Source organism: Hyperoodon ampullatus, assembly GCF_949752795.1.
Source record: "Hyperoodon ampullatus genome assembly, chromosome: 3".
Taxonomy (NCBI): Eukaryota; Metazoa; Chordata; class Mammalia; order Artiodactyla; family Ziphiidae; genus Hyperoodon; species Hyperoodon ampullatus.
The window spans coordinates 129,410,500-129,426,001 of NC_136916.1; the positions used below are offsets into that span (position 1 = coordinate 129,410,500).

General features: G+C 40.3%; 1 protein-coding gene and 1 pseudogene across 2 annotated transcripts; one reads left to right on the top strand and one right to left on the bottom strand.

The window, feature by feature from the left end:
• Positions 1-7,754: 7,754 nt before the first annotated feature.
• Positions 7,755-9,539, bottom strand: RPS29 (ribosomal protein S29). Its single transcript, XM_079699536.1, has 3 exons — positions 9,425-9,539; positions 9,085-9,184; positions 7,755-7,856 (listed from the first exon to the last, which is right to left on the bottom strand). Exons 1-3 carry the CDS (start codon positions 9,484-9,486, stop codon positions 7,848-7,850), a joined length of 171 nt encoding a protein of 56 aa, XP_079555662.1. The 5' UTR covers positions 9,487-9,539; the 3' UTR covers positions 7,755-7,847.
• A 4,550-nt stretch (positions 9,540-14,089) lies between these two features.
• On the top strand, positions 14,090-14,677 carry LOC307049765 (PRELI domain containing protein 3B-like; annotated as a pseudogene). The gene has a single exon. The product of its transcript is annotated as a PRELI domain containing protein 3B-like (transcript).
• Positions 14,678-15,502: the final 825 nt, after the last annotated feature.

The following is a 15,502-nucleotide window of genomic DNA, read 5'->3' on the forward strand; positions in this document are numbered from 1 at the left end:
GCTCCAGGCAGGCCCAAGGATTCTTCTCTTGGCTCAGGCATCCAAATGGTACAATTAGGCCTCAAAACCTAGCACCCTGTTCAATTATAACAAGGCAGAGGCTACGCACTTAAGGGCCAATTTCTATCAAGAAGTTTTACAGACGTTGCCTCATTTTCCCACATAGCATTGCACTAAAAAAGGTAGGAAGTAAACAGTATCCGGCAGGTGGCCTGGGGACTCCCCAAGTGTGGCTAGCATCTGAAATGAGGGCAGCCTAGTTGTGGACTATGACTTTTAACTTCTGGGGTCTGTGCTAACTCCAGTAGTTAGTGCCAGAATTAAATTTCAGCACACCAGTTGGTAACAGAATACTTTCAAATTATTGTTTATTACTTTTATAAGCTTTTTTTCCACTGCTTAATTGGTATATTTTTGTGTTTGTGAAAATTACTTGAGTAACTTGTGGGGCAATGGAACACACCATAAATATTTTCTAATAAAACTAATGAAAAAATGTTTTCATTTAACAGCCTTTAACCTAGTGACAGGGTTTTCAGGAACAAATTTAAGTCATTAAAAAGGGATAAGGTTATTTAGAAAATCTATAATGAAGGACCCACATGATTTGCTCCCTTGGTAATAAAGAAGCTAGGCTACTCAGGAATCAGATAATAAAGACTCCTGTCCAAGGAGAAAACTTTAAAGGAAATTGTGTTTAAGGAGATTACCTACCCCAAAAGTTCCAAATATGAATTCGTTTTCCCCTTTCCTTTCATGACTGACTGAATACATCATCTGTGCTAGATGTCCCCAGTTAATCTTTGTGAATGGTAATACAAGTTAATTAGCATCAAAGGAAAAACAGATACACGTTATCAAAAATGGGCTTTGTGGTTTGTGAAAAGAGAACGCAAGGTAAGCCAGGCTCAGTCTATGAAATTCAACTAACTAGATTGCCAAGAAACAGGTTCCATTTCTTATTTTATGCCTTTATTGATTTGCCTGTGCTGCCATGAATGATATCACTCTGTCAACTAGTCCTTTATTATGTAATCTTTTTTATTATTTAGGAAATAAAACAAAACCTCCTTTAGCATTAACATATTGGGATATTATTCTTTATGGGCAACTGTTAATAATTTTAGTAACCTACATATCTTTGGTTCCCTGGATAAAGGCTTATTGATTTTTCTAGCTCCTGCTATTAATTCTTGACGTTTGGCAGTGGAGGCTCAGGTAGTCTACACAGGGGAGCTGTTTACACAATCAGCATAATTATTATTGGGTTGTATAATGTGCATGAGGCTACTGGTACTTAACACTCTTTACAACTTTATTAAGCAAAGCTTTTTTCCTTTCATTGCTGCAACGTCTAAAACCATAAACATACCTACAATGATCCTATTCTGAAACCTGGATTATACACAGCAAGAAGTTACAAAGCAGCTTCTGAACACGTACCTGTCCTAAAATGTGTTCAAAGAGACCACTGTTATCCTGCATTACTGGCCCTGGAACCACTGTCATATATAAGCAGAAAGAAGGCATGCTTTTTCTCTTAACACTAGCTTCTCTCCCCCACTCTCCAGGTACCTCTTCACTCTCCTCCCTTTCGTTAGGATCTTAGCAACTCTAGTGACAGTCCTTGTCAATAGAAATTCACTCCTCCCTTTCCTTTTGTTAACACTGTTATGTTCTAGGGTTAACTGAATTAGTAAAGGTTTTACAGTAATACAGCTGAGTGGCAGTCTGAGCAACAAAGTGAGTTGACCAAGGACATCAAAGCACTGATCAGGAGTCACTCAGAAAAGCTCAAAAAAGGTCAACATCATCATCCCTTAGATTCCAGTTGAATCTCACGGTTGAGCACCTAAGGGGGTATTTAAATTCTGCAAAATAGTTCAAGACAGTGCTTTAGGCTAGTCTTTACCATTGAAACAGAATTGGGAGACTTTACAACTAATTTGTTATCTTTGCTATTGTTACTCCTCTTGCCTGACAAGTTTGTCCTTTTGTTCTCCTAAGATCATTATTACTGAGACCTGTTCAAGGACAAGCACTGTGGCCAGGCTTAGATCACAAAATGGTTTAAGCAAAAAATGGCTTCTCTTATGTCAAGAAAGCCGATTGGTGCTCTTTCTCTGGGGATCCCCCTACCCTACCTGCTTACAAAATGAGTCCAGGAAAGTGACCAATGGTAGACATCCCAAGGTGAAGGGAATGTTGGTCATTTTCACCAAGAGCATAGCTTCTTTTTTTTTTTTTTTTTTTTTTTGTGGTACGCGGGCCTCTCACTGTTGTGGCCTCTCCCATTGCGGAGCACAGGCTCCGGACGCACAGGCTCAGCGGCCATGGCTCACGGGCCCAGCCGCCCTGCGGCATGTGGGATCTTCCCAGACCGGGGCATGAACCCGTGTCCCCTGCATCGGCAGGCGGACTCTCAACCACTGCGCCACCAGGGAAGCCCAGAGCATAGCTTCTTGAAATGCATCCTTTGAACTCTTAGGATGGGGTTCAGTTGAGGACCACGGCAGCCATTTCCAGAGCCAGAGATGTTTTAGTCCTTGCCCAAAGATCAGTGGTTCTGAAACAATTCAGGCAGGTAGGGATCTCTTCGTAAACAAATAAGGTGTTTAGGGGATAAGGGGACTAATAGGAACAATGTGGGGGGTTAGGGGGTGAAGGGAAAGGGGGGCACTGTGGTTCTACAGGTCTTCAATTCATCTGTCAGGGAATCCAGCGTTTGTTTATAGGACTCAGAAGGTCAAGTCTGGAATCAGCTCAAGGGAGTGGTCACCATTGACATACATAATAGGCTGAATTTAACTTGCTTGAATTATTTTCTCATTAACCAAATGACTTTAAATTTAAATTATATAATTAGCCCATCTAGATTAAACTTTTCACTTCCAATCTCAATTCCTTTAAAGCTCTTATAGACAGAGGACACCTGGAACTAGCACAGCCAATAGTCTAATCTAGTCTAATATTTGGCCCCTATATAGCTTTGATTGCTACACACATATATACTCAGCAATATCAAAAATCTGAGCCTTTAATTTTCTAGATTAACCCTTGAGAAACATCTAGCTGCTCAGCCTTACCTTCCTTTTTTTCCCTTTTTCAATTTTTGTGGATACTGAGGAAATTCAAACATCTTGTTTTACCCTTCTTAGTCACACCACTAGAAGGTGTGACTACCTCCTACCTTTTGCTCTGCCTACCCCAAAGCCCAATTCTCTAAGGCGCCAATTATTAAAGATAGTTTTCAACCAGAACTACGACTCAGACAGAGCAGGTTGATTTAAAATTGTCAGGGGCATTAGCCACGTAGATAGCTGTTGAAGGCCAGGGTCTCTGGTCTTTCTGAAATGGTAAAAGAGGGCTCATAAAAAGTGAAGAAGCACTGATGCCCAAACAAATTAAAGACATTACCAAATCTGTTCATTCATTCATTGTATTTTTACCATGTGCCTGCCTTATGAAACATGCTATGCCAGGCACTGTCAGGATCTAGATGGAGTGGAATTCAGAGAACACCAGAGATGGCTCTTAAATCAGGTCCTATAAGGAACAGTTGAAATAATCAGTAATGGTTAGCCTGAAATAAGAAAACTCCAGAAGAACGTGACAGTCCTCATGCCTAAACAACCTTTTTTCTTGCAGAAAAGAGATTAGACTTGTTTTGTATAGGACCACATAGAATTAATATCAATGGATAGAAATCAGTGGAAGGAAATAGCAAGAAGAACTTGCTATCAGAGCAATCTAAAAATAGAATGAGCTGTGTGGGGAAGAGCAGAAACCTAATTAGCAAAGTTGGTACCTGGGTCACTATACACTGCATCACTGGATATCCCACCCCTAAACAAATCTTAATCTGACTGCTTCAAAGCAAATCATCTGTAATTCTATTACCCAAAGGCAATCACTGATGACATACTGGCATGTTTCCTTGTTTCTTCTGTGCACTTTTTTAACATAGTGAAATTGTACCACATATACAATTTCCCATTTTTATTGAAAATTATTTCTCTGGGCTATTTTGTAGACTACCAATATTTACCAAAGCTTTCTCTAATTGTTGTACATTTAGAATTTAATGGTAGGAGCAGTTCTCAAGACATTCTACCTGGTGGTTTGAATCTCAATTACTGTGCTTTCTTTTTAAAGTTATTCTTTGTGTCTCAGGTGCCTCATCTGTAAATGGGGATTATACCTCACAGAGTCGTATTAAAGGAACTAATTCAAGTAAAACACTGTAACGGGGAAGAGCCAAATCTGACATGTTGGATCTGTTTCTTCCACTTTAACCTTTGCTTTCCTTTGCTTTTGTTCACTAAAAGGATACTGTCTATACACAGTGGCCTGCCTTGGGGAACACTGCCCTCTGCCTGAACGTTGAGCCAAAGTGCCTTTGTTCGGGGAAACATCCTGACCCTGTCCACCTGTGGATGGCTGCAAGAAAGAAGAAATGAACACATCCCCTCCCCGGGGCTGGGCATTCCAGGGGACATTGCAAATCTTATGGCCTTTTTACTTTACTTCCTCATCTCCTCCCCTCTCTGTTCTATAAAAGAAACTGGCACCCAAACCCAAAAAAACTACACGATGGTTTTTTGGAGACATTAGTCTGCCACCTTCTCGGTCTGCCGGCTTTCCGAAGAAAGTTCGTCTCCCGATTTACTGGCCTGTCATGCAGCGAGCAGAGCGAGCTTGGACTCCGTAATAGCACTAAGAAAGTGCCTGACATACAGCATTCACTCAAAAATTTTACCAATTACAGGTAAAAGACTAAAAGTCTGTAAAGAAAAATTGTGAAAGACTTCAAAATGGACCAAAAGGTTACTGGCTATTTTTCATGAAACTTAAGGCTCTGTCTAGTAGAATCTTGGGGTGAGGAAACCTGAGCCTTTTGTTTGAGCTATTTTACAACTCTCCAAGTTATACATAAATGGTACTTGTCCATGGACACGCAAATTCTGTCTGGTGGATAACTTGACTTCCCTCCCCTGCTGAAAAAGCCAGTTTTACATTTATTTATAAATTCATTTCAATATCCTTGATTCACCTATTAAATGTGATGTTTTGAATTCTCCCTTGAACTGGTAGAAAAATCTTACTGGTTTCATGAATGAGTTAAGTAAAATCTCAACAGGTCCTTTAACAGGTCCCATTCAGCCCTAATTCAGTAAGTCAACCTAAGACTATACACTCTATGCTTCAAAGGTTGTTTAAACCTCTTATAAAATCTATTATATTTTGCCATCAACATTATTGAGCTTGAGATTCCCTGGTGGTGCAGTGGTTAAGAATCCACCTGCCAACACAGGGGTCCAAGCCCTGGTCCCGGAAGATCCCACATGCCCGTCAACTAAGCCCATGCACCACAACTACTGAACCTGTGCTCTAGAGTCTGTGAGCCACAACTACTGAAGCCCGCACGCCTAGAGCCTCTGCTCTGCAACAAGAGAAACCACCGTGGTGAGAAACCCAGGCACTGCAACAAAGAGTAGCCCCCGCGCGCCACAGCTAGAGAAAGTCCATGCACAGCAAATAAGACCCAACACAGCCAAAAGTAAAATAAATTTATAAAAAACAAAACATTACTGAGCTTTAATAGGGAATTTAATTCAACTCTTCAACAATTCAGGACCTACTATTAATATACAAGGTGTCATGCTACATGCTGTGGTAAATATGAAAATAGTAGTGCTTGCCATCATGTAATTAATTATCTTCGGGGACAAGAGGTACAGTGTTCCAACCTTACAGTGTGTTGTGGGTATTAAGAATATTAGCATTGACGTCAGACTCGAGTTCCAGTCTAGTTTCTAACTTGTAAAGACTGCAGAAATTGCTTAATCTCTAAGCCTTAGTTTCCTCAGCTATGTAATCAGGATAATATCCATAGAAAAGCACTGAGACTTAAAAAAGATAATACATAACACACTTAGCAAAACGTCTGGCACATACATTTTAAAATAGAATCTTTAGCAGTAAGTTATTCAGCCACTAATAGGGAAGACCAGCTGTGCACACCAGCCTTCATACCCCCCCCCCCACACACACACACACACACACACACACACGGAAGGGACTGGCTAGGGAATGTTCCCTTCCACACATTCCCTCAACCAATGCATAATTCTTACAGGTGCATTTACCCAGGACTATCCCACTAGAGCAGTGTCTATCTCTTCCCCAAACTCTCAAACACATACCAAACCTCATTTTCCTAAACCATTATGAGTAAGCCTCTTTTTTTCCACCTAAAAAACTTTTACAACTGCTCAGCTGGCACTGCTTCTCACCCACCCACTCTAACTACATCAGAAAACTCCCACATCCTCAACCTCCTCTACCAAAACTCTATCCACCTCCTCTGTTTAAAACCTAGCTGTTCCCTAAAGACACTGCCCCAGCAACACTATGTTAAAAAAACAAAAAAACAGAAACTTCATGGGAGGTCCACCATAGAATTATCATGTACTCCTGGGATTCAGGGTCAGTAGAGGTGAATTTACCATGAAGCTCTTGAGACCTAAGCTTCAGTGTCCCTAGCTTTCATGAGCTCCTTTTAAGGTTCTTAAACTAGCAATGTGTTGCACTGTTTTTGAAAATTTCGCAGCTAATTTAACCAGTCAGTTAAGATGCTTTTTTTCCACTCCAGCTTCCATTGGCACACTTTCTCTCCTGTTGGATGACATTGTAACAACCAATTTTAAGAGGCAGTTACAGTTGATCACGTCCTGCTTGGCTTCTAGTATGCCACTTTTTGGTCCTCCTTCTGTCTACTTTGTTGAATCCTCATCTTCCCACCTGTCCCTGGAATAACCCAGAACAGTCTTCTCCATGTATTATTCAATCCTTAGACTTTAGGGCTTAGATCTCATCCAGTCACAAGGATGAGATCCACAAATAGCAGCTATTATTCATACTGAGGACAACCAGTTGAATCTCCAGTCCCAAGCTCCTGTCAACTCCAGATAAATGCCTACTTCACAGCTCCACGTGAATGTCTAATAAGCATTTTGAATTTAATATGCCATAAGCTGAACTTTTTCTTTCCTAAAACAACTTCTCAGTCCTAGCTCAATAGTAACTCTACCCTTCCAGTTGCTCAGGCCAAAACCCTTGGGAGTCATCCTTTGCTCTCCCACAACTAATCTTTCAGCAAATCCGGTCTTCTTCCTCTTCAAGAGGTCACTGTGACTACCTCAACTACTCTTATCCTAGCCCAAGCCAAGATCATTTGCCTAAAATATTCCAATGTTTCCCTGTCTCTACCCTTGCCCCACTAAGATCTACTTTTGCTCACAAGACCCATTTTACTTTTAATCACTCCCCACCCCACCCCTTCCACATACAAATAATTGAGAAATTTACAAGTTTTACTAATTATACCAAAAGCTAGGAGTGCCACCACCAGGTAAATGCTCAGAGCAGGTTTTAGTGCTAGCCTTCTTTCTCAAAATCAATTTTCAATAGTTTTAATTTCACTGCCCAGCTCACTGTAGCCAGTCAACTACTCAAAAGACAATCTGTCTCAGGTTATATGCTGGATGCTCCTATATATAGTGGGCACTTCATGGAACAGAAGATGTTAAGTATAAAAATAAAACTGGGATTTATCAGAGTCCAGCAAGAATACTTTTATATAACTTAAGGAAAATAAGACACATACTGTGAAGACGAATCCACGGAAGATAATTTTTAAAAGATTTCTATGAACAATTGGCTATTACATTCACATGAAAAACATTCATAACTGAAGTTTTAAAATTTTTATTTTATATACAAAGAGTTAGTATTGTTTCTGAGGAAGGTAGATATGCGTGATGACCCATTCAAGAAGTTCACACTTAGTCCAACTGCAAAAAAAAAAAAGGCAGATAGGAAATGAATTAATGCATAATGCTTTAAATATCCATTTCATTCTCAGGGAAAAAAATGGTTCATTATAGAATGAGGTTTAAACTGGAAATCTGACCACCCCAACTAGTTATGGAGATCTAAAGAACTTAAATATTTACCAAAAATTTCAACAATTATATTTTAGACAGTGAATTTTAATACTGGTATACCCACTTCTACCATCAAAGACATTTCCCGCTAGAAAAACACTACTACATAAAATGATCTTTACCAAAAGCTCAGGACGGTCATTAAGTAGGCAGCAAATTCTAACACTATTCTAAGTAGCCGTTCACAAATGAACTCATTTAATCTTAACCTCTGAAAAATGGGACACAAAATTACCGGGCTTGGGGCCATTGTCTGATCTACTACCTCCAACTAAGTTATTTGAACTTCCACAAAGTAACACTAAACATACTCTTATTTGGTCAAAGCCAAAAGTTTAAGATACTTTGTTCCTGTCACAGAAACCTCACGTTAAACAACTTAGATCCACTGTAACACTAAAACATAAGGACACCTAATTTTAACAGATACGTTCTACCCGATATTTTTGAGCTCTAACTATGAATAAAAAGGTAGTGACTTATTTTGTATCTCAAAAGGCCAATAAGAAATTAGTTTTCACTTCTAGCATTTAAGCGATTTTTAGGAGCCAAGAAAGCTTCATATATACATTAATTTCTACAACAACCCTGCCACTTATTTTTCACAGGCAAAAACTTAGCTTTAAGTGACTTGACCAAAGTCACATGACTAGGATTCAGATCTCTGAATCCTAAAAAGGTCTACCTGGCCCCAAACCTCAAACTCATTCCACTGCACGGCCCTATCCAACATTTCAGGGCAGCGGACAACGTATGTATTCTGCTAAAATTAGCTAGATACGATTAGAGATTTAGTACTTAATTGTTCCTGAAAAGTAATTTTATGCAACATTATACATAGCACCTAAAACTGTCAGAAGTGGGTAAAAAGGAATGAGAAAGTCTACTTTTAAGGCCTTCACCTCCCCCCATTCTATTAACGTGACTGCCAAAACTCTCAACAGTGTCATCCGCTACCAAGGAAGGGCCCTGCTAACTACAAGAGGAAAGCGGCGTTGGTCAAATGCCCACACCACGAACTACCCGCTCGTCGGCCCCTCACGGACACAGGAGAGCACGGCGTCGGCGGCCGTACCTTAATGAAGCCGATGTCCTTCGCGTACTGGCGGAAACACTGGCGGCACATATTGAGGCCGTATTTCCGGATCAGACCGTGCCGGTTTGAGCAGACGCGGCTGCAAGGAAAGAGATGGCGTTACCGCAAGTCGCAGAAAGCAAAGTATTCGGCACTCGGGAGGCCACCACCCGCACTGCCTGCCGGTCTCCACAGACCCATCACAGGCCTGTAATGGCGGCAGACACAACTACGATTCCGTCTCCCCACGCCGCGCCGCCCGCGGGCTCCTCCACGGTACATTTCAAGCAGCGTCGCGCCCAAGAGCAACCCTTCCCTGAAGCTACATTCTGTTTCTCACCAAGAACGAGAGCCCTGGCCGAATTTTCTCGGATGGCTCCAGTAAAGCTGCTGGTGCCCCATGTTGCTTTCTCGGCTGCAACAAGGCAAAAGGAAAGACGGAACGCACGCAGGCGCTCTTCAAAATTTTGAGACAGCTTACCCAGAAGGCAGTGCTGACAAAGGACGCGTGCGCAGTGTGGCTACGCTGTTTCGCGGGCGTGAAGAGGAAGCTTGGAAATAATCTAGGCGAGCACAGCTGATGACGTCACCACACCTCAGCCTCTAGTTTTCTCTCTCGCGGTCTGTGCTTGCCGGGCGCGGTGGCGCGCGCCTGTAGTCCCAGCTACTCGGGAGGCTGAGGCAGGAGGATCGCTTGAGCCCAGGAGTTCTGGGCTGTAGTGCGCTATGCCGATCGGGTGTCCGCACTAAGTTCGGCATCAATATGGTGACCTCCCGGGAGCGGGGGACCACCAGGTTGCCTAAAGAGGGGTGAACCGGCCCAGGTCGGAAACGGAGCAGGTCAAAACTCCCGTGCTGATCAGTAGTGGGATCGCGCCTGTGAATAGCCACTGCACTCCAGCCTGGGCAACATAGCGAGACCCCGTCTCTTTTGAACCCCCCAGAAATGAAGAATGAGTTTTGAACCCTCTAGAAATAAATGATGTCACTAACGGTCTCTTCATCATCGTCTGAACCTTTTACAGTCTTTTAATTAAAATTTTACACTTGGAAAAAGGATTTTTGCCTTAACTCAGTACTGACACCTACTGGGATAAAATTACAAAATAACTTAAAATCAACTGTAATAACTAGGAGTCAACGGTAGGAGTTCCCGTTTTGTGAGACAAAATACGTTTTCAAACTTTTTTTAATTGACACACTGCTCCTAGAAATGCACCTACACCATTCCAGAAGAATGACACGAGACTTAGTGTGTTTAATTTAATATTTAAATGTAGTTAGTTAAGTTTAAAGTAAGAAACAAGTAAATGCCCAATATATGTTGCTTTGACCAGATGATTTGGTAATAAAATAACTAGTGAAAACCAAGTGCCATCTAATAATCTGAAAAATGTCCCTAAAATCCACATGGTTATTTATAATGTCTTTAGATAAACCTAAAATTGTACATGGCTCTGATATCAAAGCTTTAACTAGATCTATAAAATGTACCACAGGGTGCAATAATGCAGGAAACTTTACACAGGAACTCTTCTTTGTTGTTGTTTTTTGTTTTTGATTGTTTTTGGTCGAAAACAAGATGATGAAGGAAGGAGTCAAGTCAGAGATTTAAAAACCAGATATGACTTGATGCTGCCCTCAAAACAAATATAGTGAGGAAAATAGGATTATCTCAGACCCCTGCCTTCCAGTTTCAACTTTTATGACTCAGTGATATGTATACAACTAAGTTAGTAGGACAATTGCATTAGATGATACATGTGCTCATAGAACACAAAAGGAGCAAAGAAGAAAGAGATTAATTCCAGCGTGAGGTTCATTTGAGGGGCCTTTGAAATAGACCTTAAGTGAAGAGTGGGGTTTTTACAGGCAGCACTTGATGGAAGGGAATGCATAGTGAGAGGAAGAGTTTGAGCCCAAGAATGGAGTTGGAAAAAGCTTGGAGAGGATGAACAACCTTGTGTAACTAGAGAGGAGGATGCACAAAAGACCTAGTGATAGATGACTGAAAGGGTATTTTAAATTAAAGCCTGATTGTGAAGGGTCCAGCGTCAAGCTTCTACAGTGTGCCTGGAATTTATATCAGTCGTAGATGTGTAGTTTCCAAAATCCATGTGCTTCTCCAAAGCTAATCAAACATTTACCCACCTATAGCCTTCTCAGGCCTTTCCCAACTGGTCTCCGTAATTTTTAAAAGATTACAATGGTTCTGAGATCAATTCCATAAATATTTTCAATCCTCTGGGCCAAAAGAAGTGAACTCATTTAAAAGTGGGGGGAAGAAAAGACAAACAAGAAGCAATTAGTTACACTTGAACAGTAACAATCTCTTAAACTATCTGGATATTCAAGTACTTCTTAATGTTTATTCTGGTCTTGAAAGTTACTCTTCTTGATGGAGATATTACAAAACTGCAGTTGAGAAGCTGTACTTCCTGCTCAGTCCTAAGATAATGTAGCACTATCTATCTCCACCAACAGAATTTTCAATTTCTTTTTCAGTGAAAAATATGAGCATACAATTTTTTTTTTTTTGCGGTACGCGGGCCTCTCACTGTTGTGGCCTCTCCCATTGCGGAGCACAGGCTCCGGACGCGCAGGCTCAGCGGCCATGGCTCACGGGCCCAGCCGCTCCGCGGCATGTGGGATCCTCCCAGACCGGGGCACGAACCCGTGTCCCCTGCATTGGCAGGCGGACTCTCAACCACTGCGCCACCAGGGAAGCCCAAGCATACAATTTTAAAAGTCCATTTTAACCCAATGTTTGTAAAGAGCTTTTAGCTTAATCCTATACTCTTCTTACAGATTCCTATTACTCTTCTGCATTTGGCTTTTAAATTCTTCTTTTAAAGCATACTTCCCTCTAATATAATACATACTGAGTTCTCTTTCTTTCTTTCTTTTCCTTCTTTCTGTCTTTCTTTCTTTTTTTCTTTCTTAAATACAATGAAATACAAAGAAGAAGAAATGTGCCATAATCTCCTAGCCCAGATAACCCCTATTAATATTTTCTTTTGGAAAAAAATAAAAGTAATACTTATAAGACTGAAACATTCTAATGGGACAGAGTATAGATATTATTTTTGAATTTAAGCACATTGGAATGATCTGCGTGTTAAGACACCATTATTCAGATATGTCCTATTTTCTTCCTTAAATTATTCTCAAAATTATTTGTGATTCTACACCCATAATTTGTCATCTAAAGACCTACATCTCTCTTGAGCTATCTTCAATTTCAGAACATATACATATATATCCATTTCAACAGATGTTGATATTTTAATTAATTGTATACTCTAAAGCAAAACACAGATACATAAAGTATATTTTTTAACTTTTTATTTTATATTGGAGTACAGTTGATTAACAATGTTGTTATACATAAAGTATATTTTTAAAAGTAAGGTTTTATCCAACCCAGACCCCTATTTCTCCAGTCTCCTTGTCCAAACCCACATGTTATCAGGATCTTTAAAGAAATAAGTGTAGCTATCTATTTACCTATCTACTCATCCACTCACAGAAGTATATGTGCATATCTATGCATGTATACATACATACGTATAAATGTGTCCATATACATACGTTTGTATTTATATATAGCTACTACATCTCTTTTCATTTATACAAACAGAAGCGTACCATACCCAATGGTATGATTCTGTTCGTACAGATAGATCATATCTGTTTGTACAGATAAATCATACAAATAGATCATAAAGCATCTTAGAAGAGTATAAACGCTATGGAGAAATATATAGCAAAAATAGGGAATGAAGTGAAATTGGAACATCTTTGAACATTCCTTTGCATACTTAAATTATATCTATATCTATATAGTATATCTATATTATTAAGTATGTCTGTAAAATAAAATTCTGGAAATGGGACTGTGAGGCAAAAGAACGTGAACTTTTAAATTTTTGATAGAGATTACCGATTTGCAGTCTATAGAAATCATAACAATTCAACCAAATACCCATAGAAAATATCTGTTTTTCCACACTCCCCCAACAGTGTGAATTAGCAAACTTTTTTATATTTGTCCTTCTGATAGCCTAAAAATGGCAAGTGTTGTTTCAACTTGAATTTTGATGCTGCAGAACATGTTTTGCTATGTTTATAAGCCAGCCATGTATCTTTATCTGAGAACTTCTCCTTCCAGTCTACAACCCGCTTTGGTAATGTGTTGCTGGGCTGTAGTTTGTATATTTGTAAATATTTACATGGAAGAAAATTAGCCCTTTGACTTTTCATGTTGGTTGCAAAGTTATTCTAGTCACTACAACACCAGATTCTTATTAATTTCTATGTTTCTGTTCCATGTATTCTTCCATGCAAAAAGTTTTAAAGTTTATGTATGAAAATTTATCAAATTGTTAGGTCACTACTTTTAGGTTTTGTGTCAAAATTCTAAACACGTTCTACTGTGCTTTCTTGTTGTACTGTTACATTTTTGGTTTTCATTTTAAATCTTGAATCCACCTAAAATTTATATCACCGTCCCCCAGGAGTAAGGGAGAAATCCAGTTTCCCTCTCTCCCAAATGGCTAGCTACTCACTCTAACTCAAGAAATATTAACCAAATGCATAATCATCGGTAAGCTTACTCTATTCTGGCACAATGTAGGCTCTCATAAACATTTGTTGAATGAATATTTAGATAGTCATTTACGCATTCGTTCTTTCTACAAATATGCATTGAATACCTACTATATGTGAACACTATGCTAGATCTTGCATGTAACAGTAGTGACTCAGAACGTGTCCAGGAAGCTTGCAGTCTAGAGGTAAAGACAGGCATTAAATAAGTAATCATATAGCGATTATTCTGGACAAGATAACCTAAGATTCCTCTTGCTGTGAACACTCAAACTTGCTAGAAGAAATATGGTATGTTTTAAAATGCAGAGTTGGCGGCTGAGGGGCGGGGCGGGGGCAAGCGTGGCTTCTTTGCTTCATTGTGCCCTAGCGACGCCTGGGCACCGCGCGGGCCGCCGGCACCATGAAGATCTGGGCTTCGGAGCACGTCTCTGACCACCCATGGGAAACTGTTACAACAGCTGCAATGCAGAAATACCCAAACCCTGTGAACCCGAGTGTGGTTGGAGTCGATGCATTGGACAGACACACAGATCCCTCTGGAAAGCTGCACAACCATAGACTTCTCAGCACAGAGTGGGGACAGCCTTCCATTGTGAAATCTCTTATTGGTGCAGCAAGAACCAAAACATATGTGCAAGAACATTCTGTAGTGGATCCCGTAGAGAAAACAATGGAAATTAAATCTACTAATATCTCATTTACAAATATGGTTTCAGTAGATGAGAGACATACAAACCACTGCCTCAAGACCCAGAAAAAACTGTTTTGACTCAAGAAGCCATAATTACCGTGAAAGGAGTCAGTCTCGGCAGTTAACCTCGAAGCACTGATGGCAAGTACGATACCGTTAAATGCTAATAAAGGCTGAGAAGCAATGGAGTGAGTAATACATAAATTAAATGCTGAAATTGAGGGATTGACGGCTTCGGCAAGAGGGAGCATAAGGACACCAACAGCGGCAGCAGCATTTGTGAAGAAATGATAATGAAAGTTGATAAACAACACCCAGTTCCCCAGGTCTCTACAAGCTGGCAGTATATTTATTTGTTATTTTAAAAAAATACAGGGCTTCCCTTGTTGCGCAGTGGTTGAGAGTCCGCCTGCCGATGCAGGGGACACGGGTTCGAGCCCTGGTCCGGGAAGATCTCACATGCCGCAGAGCAACTAAGCCCGGGCGCCACAAGTACTGATCCTGCCCTCTAGGGCCCGCGAGCCACAGCTACTGAGCCCACGCGCCCCAACTACTGAAGCCTGTGCGCGTAGAGCCGGTGCTCCGCAACAAGAGAAGCCACGGCAATGAGAAGCTGGTCGACACAACTAGAGAAAGCCTGCGCACAGCAACGAAGACCCAACGCAGCCAAAAATAAATAAAATAAATAAATTTTTAAAGATAAGTAGATAAATAAAAATACAACTATATTTTCGGTAGAATTTTTTTTTGGATAAGCTGAAGAAAGACTATGTGACTTGATCAAAACCAAGAGGTGCAGTGTTTCTAAATAAAAGGGATCGGCTGAAATTAGTGTTGTCTGAAATGACTGCCTGATTTTGAGGATTCCAGTATTTATGTGAAAATTTAACAATTTTTGAAAAGTACTTGAAAATTGATATTGACTGATTAAACCTCCTTAAGGTAGAATTTTAAAGCTTTTCACGCATTGGAACTCTACCTAGTTTTGGGCCAACCCCAGAACCAAGCAGAGCCACCTCTTACATACCCACGACTACCCTGCTGCAATAAACTTGTAGACCTTGCATGAGGGAACTCACTTTTAAAGGAGAAACTGTATAGTTTTAAAAAGACATT

Excerpts from the sequence above, each read along its gene's own strand:
- RPS29 (XM_079699536.1), bottom strand. The coding sequence starts at position 9,486 with ATGGGGCACCAGCAGCTTTACTGGAGCCATCCGAGAAAATTCGGCCAG. Across the intron at positions 9,185-9,424 it reads GGCCAGGGCTCTCGTTCTTG|CCGCGTCTGCTCAAACCGGC; the intron begins GTGAGAAACAGA and ends CTTTCCTTGCAG.